At 44.8% G+C, this 13,290-nt stretch overlaps 1 protein-coding gene across 1 annotated transcript; it reads right to left on the reverse strand.

Annotated features, from left to right (window-relative positions):
- Nucleotides 1-815: 815 nt before the first annotated feature.
- On the reverse strand, nt 816-6,522 carry LOC124486873. The gene is made up of 2 exons (XM_047048755.1): nt 6,268-6,522; nt 816-2,910 (listed from the first exon to the last, which is right to left on the reverse strand). Exon 2 carries the CDS (start codon nt 2,903-2,905, stop codon nt 1,238-1,240), a length of 1,668 nt encoding a protein of 555 aa, XP_046904711.1. The 5' UTR covers nt 2,906-2,910; nt 6,268-6,522; the 3' UTR covers nt 816-1,237.
- Between the last annotated feature and the right edge of the window lie 6,768 nt (nt 6,523-13,290).

Here is a 13,290-nt window from a genome sequence, read left to right on the forward strand (position 1 = left end):
AGGCAGGCAGCTGAGGCAGGTAGGCAGTTGAGGCAGCCAGACATTTAAGGCAGTTGAGGCAGCCAGGCAGTTGAGGCTCCTGCGTGGTGCTGCCCTCCTGCCCTCCTGCGTGGTGCTGCCCTCCTGCCCTCCTGACTTGTGCTGCCCCATCCATCAGTCCCCTGACGCTTAAGGAAGGTATGTGGGGTTCAGACCTGCCCTTGATTGAACCTTGACGTGGGGCTGGCTATCACTTCCAGCTTGTCTGATTTGTCAGACTGGGCAGAGAGATCTTCAGGGATGGGGATATGTGTGTGTGTGTGAGTGTGTGTGTGTGTGTGTGTGAGTGTAAGCATGTATGCACATAGGCTAGCCTAAGGGTTAGGGTTAGCATGTATGCACATAGGCTAGCCTAAGGATTAGGGTTAGCATGTATGCACATAGGCTAGCCTAAGGGTTAGGGTTAGCATGTATGCACATAGGCTAGCCTAAGGGTTAGGGTTAGCATGTATGCACATAGGCTAGCCTAAGGGTTCACCATAGCACACACAGCAAACAGAGACCCCATACTCAACACTGACCACATCATTAGTTATTGTGTAAGGCAGTGTATAGGCAGCGCTGCAGCCCTTGTCTTGTCTGTTTTCATCATTTTATTTATTTTATTTTATTCAATTTGATTTTGTATATTCTTATTTTTATTTCATCTGTATGCGTTATCACACGACCAGCTTTAATGTAAATTTGTCATGTCTATGGTCAGTTATTATAATGTCATTGTATACAATTATGTGAAATCTAATACAAATAATTGAATATAACAACAGGGTCATACATGTTAGATTTATTTGGTAGTATTTAGTTCAGTATCTTTTTCTGCACATATTTCAACACAATCAAATATTACTTTTTACTTTCCACAGTATATTTATTTGATAGGGATCTGATTAGGGTAAAGTACAAATATGACATGCGTACTACTTCCATATTATTGTCACTAAGCTTGTGCAGAATTCAAACAGATAAATGTGATTCTGGAGCCCGTGACACACATGTGCTCTCAGAAGGAAGCAAGGATGCGAGGAAGCAAGGAAGCAAGCATGCAAGGAAGCAAGGATGTAAGGAAGCTGAGACCTGCAGAGTGCTTAACAGCCCAGGACACCGCATCAGTATGTCTGGTTCTGGGTGTTTCCGAGTGGGACATCTCAACAGCACGTTAGCACACCAACACCAACAGCACGCTGGTCCCCAGAGACCCTCAGAGTCTTGCTCGGCATTTCTCTTGGTCGTAGCCCTTAGTCATGAGAAAGCGAGTCTCCATCCCTTGTCTGACGTCCATGTTAGAGTTATAATCATAAGCCATGTACTCCTCTGTGTCTTGGTCCTCATTTCTATTAAACTTGATCACCGATTGCCAAGTGTCATAGCTGTAGCTCAGGGCAGAGTTACTGCTGTAGAACCCCACCCATGCATATTCGAATTGATCCTTCCAGTCAGTGAAGCTCTTTTTGATGTAGAGACGGGCCCAGACCTTGCCTCCGATCGCAATCGGTTGCAGACGGGCTTCATAACCTCTCACGTTGTGCTGAATCTTCTCAACGGCCTCCTGCCCCCAGGGCACCGCCTGAGCTCGCACACTGGAGGGGGCCTTTTCAAGGAAGAAGCGAACCTGTTCGGCACGGTGGATGTCCAATCCAAAGTCATACTCGTATGCCAGGTATTCATCTGTGTGTTTGTTTTGGTTCTCATAGAACTTGGTGGCCCATTGCCATGCCACATAGATGCTGTGCCCTATATCTCTAGTCAGGTAGAACCCCACCCATGAATACTTAAATGTATTCTTCCAATCAGTGAAGCTCTTCTTGATGTAGAGGCGGACGCAGGCTTTGCCTTGTTTAACAAACAGCAGCAGACTGGTATCGTATCCAGGCACGTCAGTTGGCAACTTCCTGTTACCCTCATCAAATTCAGGCCCGGCCCAGATCTGTGTGAACTGGGCCCAGGGCCACACCCCTGTTTTTTTCATCAGTCGGACCTGCAGCCCGGGATGCAGAAGCACGCTGGTGTCTCTGGATCCAGACTTCTGCCAACCCACATCGTAGCTCTCCAGTGCCGTAGAGCTGTCCATGTTGGCGTAGACATTCAGGAACAGGTTACTGGTAAGAATGGTTTTGGGAATGCCACTCCAAGTGATCCTGGCATTAGCGTTGCTGTAAACAGGCTTCATGTCCAGTGCCAGGCCCTCGCTTGTGTCACACTCAGGAAGCGACCGCCGCCGACGCAGGTCATGACTCTGGGTGCAATGGAAGATTTTTCCATAGAAGTTGTTTCTGCTGTTGAAGTCATAGTCAACCTGTCTGAGGAACGCCCCCAGTGTTGGGATGTTCCGAATTTCCCTCAGCAGCTGGGGGCTGATCTCCCAGGTGCGGTCTGGATCGTAATGAAGGCTGGCGTAAACTCTCCTTACTCTTCTCGGGTTGTACCTGTAGCTCTGGACAATAATTCTTTCATCGTTCCTGTGTGTAGTATCCCATCTGGTGTTGGTGAAGTCCTCTGTGACGTAGCTAGGCAAAGTATTGCTGCCAGGGTGAATGTTGCCATTGAGGTTTCCGAGAGCGTAATAGTGGATATTATTGGCTTGGGGAAATATATAAAGCCCCTGTTGATCCCTATTCCCGAAGTAATGGAAGCCATAATGACCCTGAGATGGGTTAATATATCCGAGGTCAATGACATCATTCTGATCGATCGATATGTTATGAGCCAGCCAGTAAAGCAGCTTTAAGCCATGTCCGGCGAATGTCTTGCCAAACTGAATGTTGTTGTCCGCTAGTTCCCTAATTGAATTCAGGGTCTTGATGCTGGAGACACTCGGAACAGAGAGAGAGAGAAGGAGGAGAAACCAGAGGATGGTGGTCCTGCCCATGATGCCTAAGATTAAACAAAAAGACAAAGATTCAAAAACTACAGCCCAGAAAAGCCTGTGGAGTCGATGGCATCTTGAATGAGATGTTACAGTTTTTTACAGTTGTTAACACTCAAAGAGCGATCCCAATCGTTCGACCCAATTTGGCACTACTTCACACTCCTTCATCTGCATTAGACTCTGACTTTCCTTGTTTACACTCTGATGTCAATTACACATCACCTTGTTGTCAAAACACTACACGCAATGTTCAGTTGTTGCACACACTTCTCAAGTCAAATCTCTAAATATTAAGGTCGGTTGAGCAATTTGCAATGAGGACTGCAGCATAAAAGTGCCTTGAGCCTCTGTTTTGTTTGGTAAACAATGGAGAACTTTGAAGAGATCAACAACCAGAGAAGGAAAGGGGCAAGAGTGAGAGGAGGAGAAGGGCAAGAGTGAGAGGAGGAGAAGGGCAAGAGTGAGAGGAGGAGGAAGAGTAGGACAAGAAGGACGAGGACAAGGGGGAGGAGGAGGAGGAGAACCAGGAGGAGGAAGAGGATGAGAAGGAGAACGGCCATCTCTAAAGAGATTTGGGCCGCTGTGGTAGACCATGTGCTCAACCATGGTTTGAGCATGAGGGAGGCTGGCCAGAGTGTCCAACCAAATCTCAGCCACTTCACAGTTGCTGCCATCATTAGAACCTTCAGGATGGAGAACAGGTACGAAATCTATTTGCCTCGTGTACTGTAATACTGCATATCAATAGAATACAGTGTGCTCACAGTATTTGTATTTTGCAGGACTGAAAGAGAACCACACTGTGGAGAAAGAACACACACTTTCACCGCCGAACAGGAGAATGAAATTGTAAATATGGTTTGTGAGAACAACGGTATCACACGGTTTACAGTACTGTACTGTTCTCTGTGTCTACCGAAATCTAACTTTTTTTCAGCATATTCGTGTGCTGTTTTATGTTTGACTATGAAAAAAGTAGGCCTACACTGAGACATTTTACAAATGGAGAAATGGCTCATTTCTCCAGAATCATTGTCCTTCATATGGTGTGTTCCATTTCGATGATTGTGTTTTTAATTTTGCACTGCAGTGTGCTCTAAATGCTTGGTAGTGTGCAGCAAATGCTTAGTTGCGTGTACTCAATGAATGGTATGTGTGTCATTTGAAAATATGGCTGTGTGTACCAAATGAAAACACGAGTTCCATTTTGTGAACAGTTACGTAAGAGATCTGATGGCAAAGAGTCATCTTTGTCAGGTTTAGCATTTTGTGTGTGAGGTTTTCAGTTATGTGTCTGCAGTTTTGAGAAAGCCGATATTGTTTTGAAAAACGTGTGTTGACAATGGCGAAAAACTGTAAGACCCAGCTTTCAATTCTAAACCACACTTTCTTCAAAACACTACACACAATCCTCTGTATTTTGCACACTTCATCAATGCCAAATCTCCTTGTGTTCCGAGAAAACACACTGCCATTCAAATGGCAAAACTTCCATTTCCAAGGCTGTTGTTCAATTTGCAATCAAAGCTTTAGCATTATAAGGGCCACAGGTGAGCTCCTGGTTTTGAGAACAATGGATGACAACATGAAAGGTAGAAGAGATCAGAGAGACAGAGGTGAGGGTAGGAGGACGAGGAGGACGAGGAGGAGGAGGAGCAAGAAGGAGAGCCATTATCTCTGATGAGATTCGGGCCACTGTGGTCAACCATGTGGTCAACCATGGTTTGACCATGCATGACGCTGGCCAGAGGGTTCAACCAAACATAAGCCGCTTCTCAGTTGCATCCATTCTCCGGGCATTCAGAAGAGAGAACAGGTAAGAAACACTACTATGACAGGAAAACACTAGTTTTCAGATACGTGGAGCCAGATACGTTTTAAGGCCGTGTGTGGGTGTGTGGTGTGTGGGTGTGTGTGTGTGTGCCATAGACTGCGCTGTGTCTTCTTGTAGTGCAAAGCTCCAGAGCAAATCACCTTAGCCCTTCCAGGTCTATATCCTTGTGGAGGGAGATTTTGTTTCTTGTTGTCAATATGCCTTTAAAGCGATTGTCTTAGAGACATAAAAAAAGAACACCCCCAGAAACCTTGAATCTTATCCATTTAAAATGTACACAGTTCGAAACTAAAAATGAAACAATCCCTTTGTAAGGAGAATAGAACTGATCTCTTGCTCATTTCAGTCTCAGAGTGAGATTTCAGCTCCTAACGACCCACCCATTAGCAAATGCCAAATATTCATATGATAAGGGCATGGTACTTCAGTGATTGCTATTGGGTCATTAATGATGTGTCAAGAAAACCTGTGGGGGCCACAAGGACAATCACGAGCCATTACGTAATGGCCATTGTTTTTGACCGAGGTGTCCCAGGTGAGTTTACACCTAACTCATCAATATGCATCATGTAGGGACTCTAGTTTTGGAGAGGGAAAGGTCACTCTGAAATTATAAATATGTAGTAGTGAAACCACACGCACTTTCTGATTGCTAAACTCACATATGTATAGCTAACACCTATGTTTACAAGCAGGGTCGGACTGGCCATTGGGAGACTCGGGAGATTTCCCGAACGGCCGGTCAAACAAACGGCCGCGTCACTATTAAAAAAAAAAAATCCGAATAGTTTACGCTCACTTTGAGGAAGGCTTTAAATAATAAATGTGCTATTTGGCTCAATTGCAAATGTCTTGATTTTTTTGTTCTGTGTATTAAAGCAGGCACAGGTGACACAGGGAAAGAGATGGAGGCTGCTGTGGTGACAGGGTCCAGTGGAGAGACTATTTAGTGCTGCACCTATGACAGGTGCAGCACTAAAACTGTACACAATAGTCAGTCTGTTAACAGGGTTATTATATGGACATTAGTTTGTTGAATTGATTGTCATTATTGAATATAGTTAACAGATGATTGTTCTTTTGCAACATCAAATAGCAGATGCAGAAACAGAGACAAGTATGGAAAAAGAAAGTGAGGGAGAAAGTGGAGGGGGGGCGGGGTCGGTGGGCCGTCTGTGTTTCAAAGTCCTGGGCTGTTTTTCACTCCCACCCTGTTTACAAGGTTCAAAAGTCTCGGTCTGAAATCTTTACATGTGTTTTTGTACAAAATCTGAGCACCTCTGAAGCTATGTTTTTATAAGGGTATGTTTACATTTGATTTAAATAAAATGTATTTTCCTACATTCCTTTTACTCACATGTTATCATTGCAGAGGTCTTCTAGAATATAATCATAAATGCCATTTGTGCATCAATGTTTTTAGTTAGGTGAAATGTACAAAAACATCAAGGCATGTCAGACAACCTGAAAAAGACAAACAGGCCTTGGACCCTTAAGTGCTAGGCTGCAACAGAACGGTGGAACATACCTGAAGCCCTCGCCTGATCAGGTCTGATGACTGATGAAGTGTTTTTATGCTGTCGTAGGTGATGAAATGATGTAATTCAAGCCTCCCCTCGATGCTGCTGTTGGTGTGATGTGAGTAAGGAATGCCCACCGTGTTTATCAGTTTATAAACTCAGAGGTTGGATTATTTTCAATCAGAAGAACAAGAAATCATTCTTAAAAAATCACATAATGATGTTCTTTCCTTTCCAGCGTGTTATGGGATCTGCTCCTGGTTAGTCCCACCCACATTAGTATAGGTCACGTGATTTCAAATAACTCAGAGGAAATCATTCTTAGAAATCTCATGTTTTCCTTTCTCTTCTTTGTGTGTGTGTGGGTGTGTGTGTGTTGACTCTAGATCTTTTCAACATGGGTTTCTGCTTTTTGGTAAAAGCACCCTAGGTAGTCACAGAAGGAGACTAGTTAGTAGTTACTAGTTAAGTAGTCACAGACGGACAACGTCATTAAGTTATGCCTACTACAACGGTAAAACTCCAGCTGTAATGTTTAAGTTGGGTCACAGCCAGCAATGTTATCTGGCAAAAGCAATGGGCCAAGCGAAGCTGTACAACATCACTTGTTGTAAGGTGTGTGTGTGTGTGGTGTGTGTGTGCGTGTGTGTGTGGGGGGGTGTGTGTGGTGTGCGTGTGTGTGTGCGTGTGTGTGTGGGTGTGTTTAGCAAAGCAAACCGGTCTGCCCTCCATGGCCATGTGTGTGTGTAACAGCCTTGGTAACATTATGTGTGTGTGTATCCTTGTGGAGTTCTGGCCTTGAAGACTGACTAAACTCATGGAGAAAAACTCACAAACACAGAGTGCACTCCCTGTCACACACACACACACAGACACCACACACCATATTTAGGTTATAAATATGCTCTGAGGACAGATCAGAAATTAAGCCTCTCTTTAAAGGGTGCTACTATGGAACAGGTTAAAGAAGTCAAACTGTTGGGTGTCACTATTGACGAAACACTGTCATGGTCCACCCACTCAGTCCATTACCGTGGTGAGAATGATTAAAGGTACCTATGCCATTAGAAGGAGTTGCTCATCTGCTAACTAACACAACAATTAGACTAGTCATACCATCTCTAGTTCTGTCAAATCTGGACTACTGTCCTGTTATCTGGTCTAGTGCATCAAAGCATGAACTCGGTAAACTTCAGCTTGCTCAGAACAGAGCGGCAAGACTAGCACTTCACTGCTCTGTTAGGCGTAGTGTGGATGCTATCCATGCCAGGCTGTCATGGATGAGGGTAGATGAACGACTGGCATGTAGCCTTATTCTGTTTTTAAATAATGTGTATTCCTCACAGAAACCTGTCAGTTTGTCTTTACAGCTATCACCTGCAAATGAGAGACATGGTTATAATCCTAGACAGGCACTAAGTGGTCACTTTACTTTTCCTCTACCCAGAACCAATGCACTTAAGAAAACAGTAATGTACAGAGCCATATACTGGAATGTGCTCCCCTCATATGTGACTCTAACACATTTGTTAGATGTATGGCAGGCAGTCGAGGCAGCCAGGCAGTTAAGGCAGGCAGGCAGTCGAGGCAGCCAGGCAGTCGAGGCAGCCAGGCAGTCGAGGCAGCCAGGCAGTCGAGGCAGCCAGGCAGTCGAGGCAGCCAGACAGTCGAGGCAGCCAGACAGTCGTGGCATGCAGGCAGTTGAGGCAGGCAGGCAGTTGAGGCAGTTGAGGCAGGCGGCCGAGTGGACCGTGTTCAGCGCTCATTCAAACCCGATGTAGGAGACGTATCGATGTGTATTTCATGATTCTGACTAATCTTCAAAGAGAGTTTGCTCGAGAGCTTTCTAGAGCTGATGACCCCTGGGGCTATGAAGAGATATTCCCATCCCTTATGAGCCATGCCTTATGAGGCTGAAGGACTGACTCCAGTGGAAACAAGGCAGTGAGAAAACACAACAACAGACACACATTATTTTTAGAAAGTCTGCAATGTGTTTTGGAATGAAAGAGGTGTGTGTGTGTTGGGGGGAGATTGGACGTTGTCATGGCAACTGCTACCGATGAGGGTCCAGAGAGTGGTGTGTGTTTGTGTTTGTTTTTGGAGAAAGATGGCAATATTCCGTTGTAGCAGCTGATCAATTATAGTGATGAGAAAGAGGCGCTTGAGTGTGGGAGCGGGTTAGCGTAGCTAGGCTTATCAGGTTAGCTCTTAGATGATCGTCACGGAGACCAACTGTGCCGAGTGCTGGAGAAACAGTCCGCCTGCCCGCCCCGCCATCTCTGCTGCCTTCACGGCAACCGCCGTGGCCTTACCAACCATAGGAAACAGTGGCGAAAATCTGCTATACATTTTTTTGGGGGGGGAATTATGTGACATTTTCTCAAGAGCAATTCCTGAGGGGGACACCAAAATTACTGCTGTAACACATAGCCTATATTGTAATATGTTAAATGTGTTATATTAATATTATTTCAATTTCCTCATGTTTACAGTGATTTATGCGGAGACAAATCCTATTTTTCCCAGGATGGGGGGGTCGTGTCCTCCCTGTCTTCCCCGGGATTTCCGGCTATGATACGAAAAGCCTCTCGCTGTGTGTATCTGTTAAATTACATTGATTTACTGACATGAGAGAAAGCGGCACTTTTGGTTTGTTAAGTTTGGCTTAGTTTAGAGGGCGTATCGCAACCCACAAAGGCAGTTTTTTTCTTCATCCGCCAAGGAACGTTGTATGTTTTGATAGATGATTGACGCGGCATCAGTGCTATAGACAGTGAGGCATCCACTCTGTTTTTATGTCGCTCTCTCCTCTGGCTCGCTGTCTGAACACCACAAAGGTTACAATTTGATTGAAGCACGCAGCCATGGCGACCAGGCGTTAAGCCACCCGGTAATAGCGCCGGTCTCCTGCATTAGATAACCGCTCCTGACACCTTTCCCGGGAAATGGAGACGGTGGCCTTTCGTGCAGTCGTCGGGCTCTAATGAGCTGGCCCTTCTGTGACACACTGCCTGCCAAGAGCTTCACAGCGCCGCTCTGGGTCTCACATCGATTTCCTCCAAGATCTGAGAAGTAGGCACCGTCCTGTCGAACTGTCCAGCAGAGCTTGTTGGCAGACCCCGACTTTCGAGCTTTGAGTCGGGGTAGACTTCCACTAATCTGCTGTAAACATATGCTAACATCTGAAGGTGAATAGGAAACGACGAACTTCTACTGTCATTGTCACTCAGAATCCCCCCAAAAATATGTAAATCTAAAACAACAGGGACTGATTAAGTGGCATTAACATGTGCAAATAGAGAGACAGGGAGTCATAGGGGACTGACAATATGGTTGCTGCAGGAGGGGGCAGATATTTTCTATTCTAAGCAGCTGGTTAGCAGAGAAAAAAAAGCTGTGGCACTCACCCACAGGAATTACCTTTCCCTCTGTAGCAGACTCCTAGCAGTTGCCAGGGGTGACAGGGGAAAATGTCAGGCATTTCTCCTTTTTTTTTTCTTTTATGATTTTTTCTCTCAATAATGAGAAAGGTCATTGTGACTGGCAGGGCGCATCATTTCAGTTGATATGTTTTCAGTTGACCGTGATAACGACTGTGCTTTAATTATGAAGGTGTAGGCTCACCGAATACCTCAGAATCGCTCAGGTAGCCTCCTAAATGCTACATGGTAGTTTTGATTCAGCAGCATTCGACTCACATCTCTCTCTCCCTGCTGTCTCCAGCTTCAAGCATGAGCCAGAGTCTCAAGCAGGTAATTGGCCCCGTCCTCATATGGTCTGTAGAGGACCAATGAGGTTTGCGATATGCAGAGGCTTGTCCCCGGGCTAGTTTGTATGCAGACACACTGTTTCAAACACTTGGGCCTTCAGGGAGGAGAGCATGTGCATGCATTAACCCTGGCTCTCCAGACCCAACCAGGACACTGCCCTGTTACCCTCCCTACCCCGGGGAATTTCACGGTTGATACGGAATGAGTTTGATCCACAGAGAAACTCTGGGATTTTAAATCCTTCATATCATGCGATAGAAGCACTGAAAACTTGTTAGGTTCAAAACGTGGCGTGCAGAATTGAGTTGTATTCGGTTTGTTAGACTCCTGTGGTTCAGGCCTCATGTTGTGTGTTGCACTAACCCCAACAATGATCGTTCCTACGTGCAGTACGTTCCCCCTTCTGGTCTGGAGAGACTGCTATCCTTCTGGTCTGGAGAGACTGCTATCCTTCTGGTCTGGAGAGACTGCTATCCTTCTGCTGAACCAGTGGCTCCACGTCCTCTGACGACAGGAGATGGATGGGGACTGCGGCTCTACAGGCATCACAGCAGGCATCACAGCAGTAGATTATATCTGAATTCAAAACACAGCATTTCAAATAGGAGTTTGTTTGAATAGTTTGACAGTGACACACATCAACATCAGGGGCCATAAAGGGAGTTTACCGAATAAGGCAGGCTCATGGAACAGGCCCCAGGTTCCTGCTACGCTCCCTGTCACATGACCTCAGCCCTGTCACATGACCTCAGCCTTGTGAAAAAAACAACAATCAAGATTGCAGACCGTTTCTTTGTCTTTTTATTTCTCAGCAAATGTCAATGATTCAGAGAAATCTAGAAGTGGGATTTCGGCAAGAACACACAGTATTTGTTAAAGGATGAAAATTACAAATGAAGTCTGGAAAAACTCAGTGTTCCATGAATAAATGGAGCGAGGCAGACAAGCACACAGGAAAACAGATCACTAAGCATGAAATCTAAACAATTTACGAGAATATTCCATTCCCGTCACTGACATTGGAATAAAATAAAAAACTTTCATTTTATATATATATATTTTTTTTTATGTTACCACACATTAAATCAAAATGGACAAGAAATCTTATCAGCTATTATGGTCACTGTCAAATATAAAAGGATTAATATGTCAACATGAAGTGAATTATGGGTCTTGTGGCCTGGACACCACTTGTAGAAGCTGAAACCCTGGACACTTTATAGGGATGTGAATTCTCAGACGGCCGGTCAACCAGATTTCACTGTGGCACTTTCCACAATTAAAGTCTCACATGATAGAGAAGACACTGAACAACATTATTATCCTCAATAACAATTTCTTTCTGAAGTCTTAACATGTGTTTTAGAAATATAACTCGATTTCTTCATAAAATTTAACAAATAACTTTAATTTTATAAGGTACCAGTCCTGTAATAACCCTCTTCTTTCCTCTAAACCCTCCATGAAGCTGCTACTGGCACACTCGGCTCAAGGGATCCACTGCAGAAAGACAATGAAAACATTGAGGAAATCTCCTGTAAAACCAGCCAGACATCGCACAAAGTCGACTGGATTCAAGGGTCTAAAAATGAAATATGTTACAGCTGCACATTTTGAGTTCCTACTACTGTACAGTAGCTTTTTGCTTTAGGTGTGACAACAACAACAAAAATCACCCAATATCTACATGATGTCAACAACAGTTGTTTACTTTCAAGAGATTGGCTATATGATCACATAGAGCAGATCTGCAAAGACACTGAGTGACATCTACAACAAGGTACCTCAAACCACAATCCAGGTGTTTCCACTGATACTGTTTAAGACATCAGACAAGCAAAACACAGTCAGCACAATAACATGAGTCAACATAGTCTCTGTAACCCACAGAGACGCTTGTCTATCGGCTGCATGACACAGGAGAAATCTGCAAGAGAAACACACTGTGTCTCAGAATGCTTCCCTGCTCCAGCATACTTTACTGAAACGTCTTGGTCGTTATCAAGTCCTGCAGAACGAATTATTCATTTGAATCAGGTGTGTTGGAGCAGGGAAACATCTAAAACATGCAGGGCAGAACATCCCCGAGGACCAGTGTTGGGAACCACGTTCTGTATCCCACTGGGAGACGACAAGTGACAGGAGCGGATGAGGAAATCATGAGGTGTGATTACATGTTTGTCATTTCTACGGTTTGAATCCCCGGTTTGAATCCCCAGTCTGAATCCCCAGTTTGAATCCCCAGTTTGAATCCCCAGTTTGAATCCCCTACTTCCCTGCTTTAGTTTCAGACCATGCAACTTCATTCAGGCCATGCTGGATTGTCAGACAAAAGTGATTCTCTCTTCAAGGCACAACAAGAGAACGTTATAACAAACCACAATCAGTTTACATTCAGATTGGCAAGGAAACCTCCCTAATCCCTTCAGCAGCAAAAACACCCAGAATAACAAAACTAGTCAAGCTTACTGTCGCACGAGTGAAACATAAGATGATCTGAGTTTACACAGATGGAGAGAGTGCTGTATGTGGATTACAAGCCCTAAGAGATCTGGATTAGAGGACAGGATCATGGGTAGAGGAGGGAGAGGCGTAGTTCGGTGGTTAGAGCATTTAACTGCAGATCAAGAGCACTCAGGTTCAAATCCCCCACCGTGCATTTGCTAACGGAGTACATTGTTATTACAGGGTGAACGCAGAGACACATTCTTACATGTATACAGCACTGTCAACATGCAGTGGTTTGTCAGAGTTCTGGAAAGATCTAAACTACTGTGACCATGATGCAAGAGGGTAGGATCAGAATCTGAGTCTGTTTGTGTTTCTGGATCTTTATGAATCAAATAAATAAAACCAAAATGAATACAACTCATGTAAGTTCACTCAAATCTCAGAAAGAGGTAAATAAAGGAAACTTCTGCACCCCACCCCAAGCACAACACTGACAGCACAAATAACTGGCAGTTACAGAATCAGGAACAAATAACAAGAGCTTCTTTAGTGACCACGATGATTACAATGAGATCCAGGTAGAGTGGGTTCCTCGTGTCTTCGCTCCGCGGGGAGAGTGTTCCATCTCGGAGTTCCACTCTAACCCTCCTTCTGTTCAGTTATCTCACTGCAGATGGCTTCACAACCCCACAGCCCTCTCTCTCTGTCTCTCTGCATCCTAATGCTCTGCCTCCACAGCCAAATCCACCCTCCCTCACCAAACCCTCACCCACCCACCCTCCCTCACCCCCACCCCCTCATCATAAC

The sequence above is a fragment of the Hypomesus transpacificus genome, chromosome 3, assembly GCF_021917145.1.
Source record: "Hypomesus transpacificus isolate Combined female chromosome 3, fHypTra1, whole genome shotgun sequence".
NCBI classification, from domain to species: domain Eukaryota; kingdom Metazoa; phylum Chordata; class Actinopteri; order Osmeriformes; family Osmeridae; genus Hypomesus; species Hypomesus transpacificus.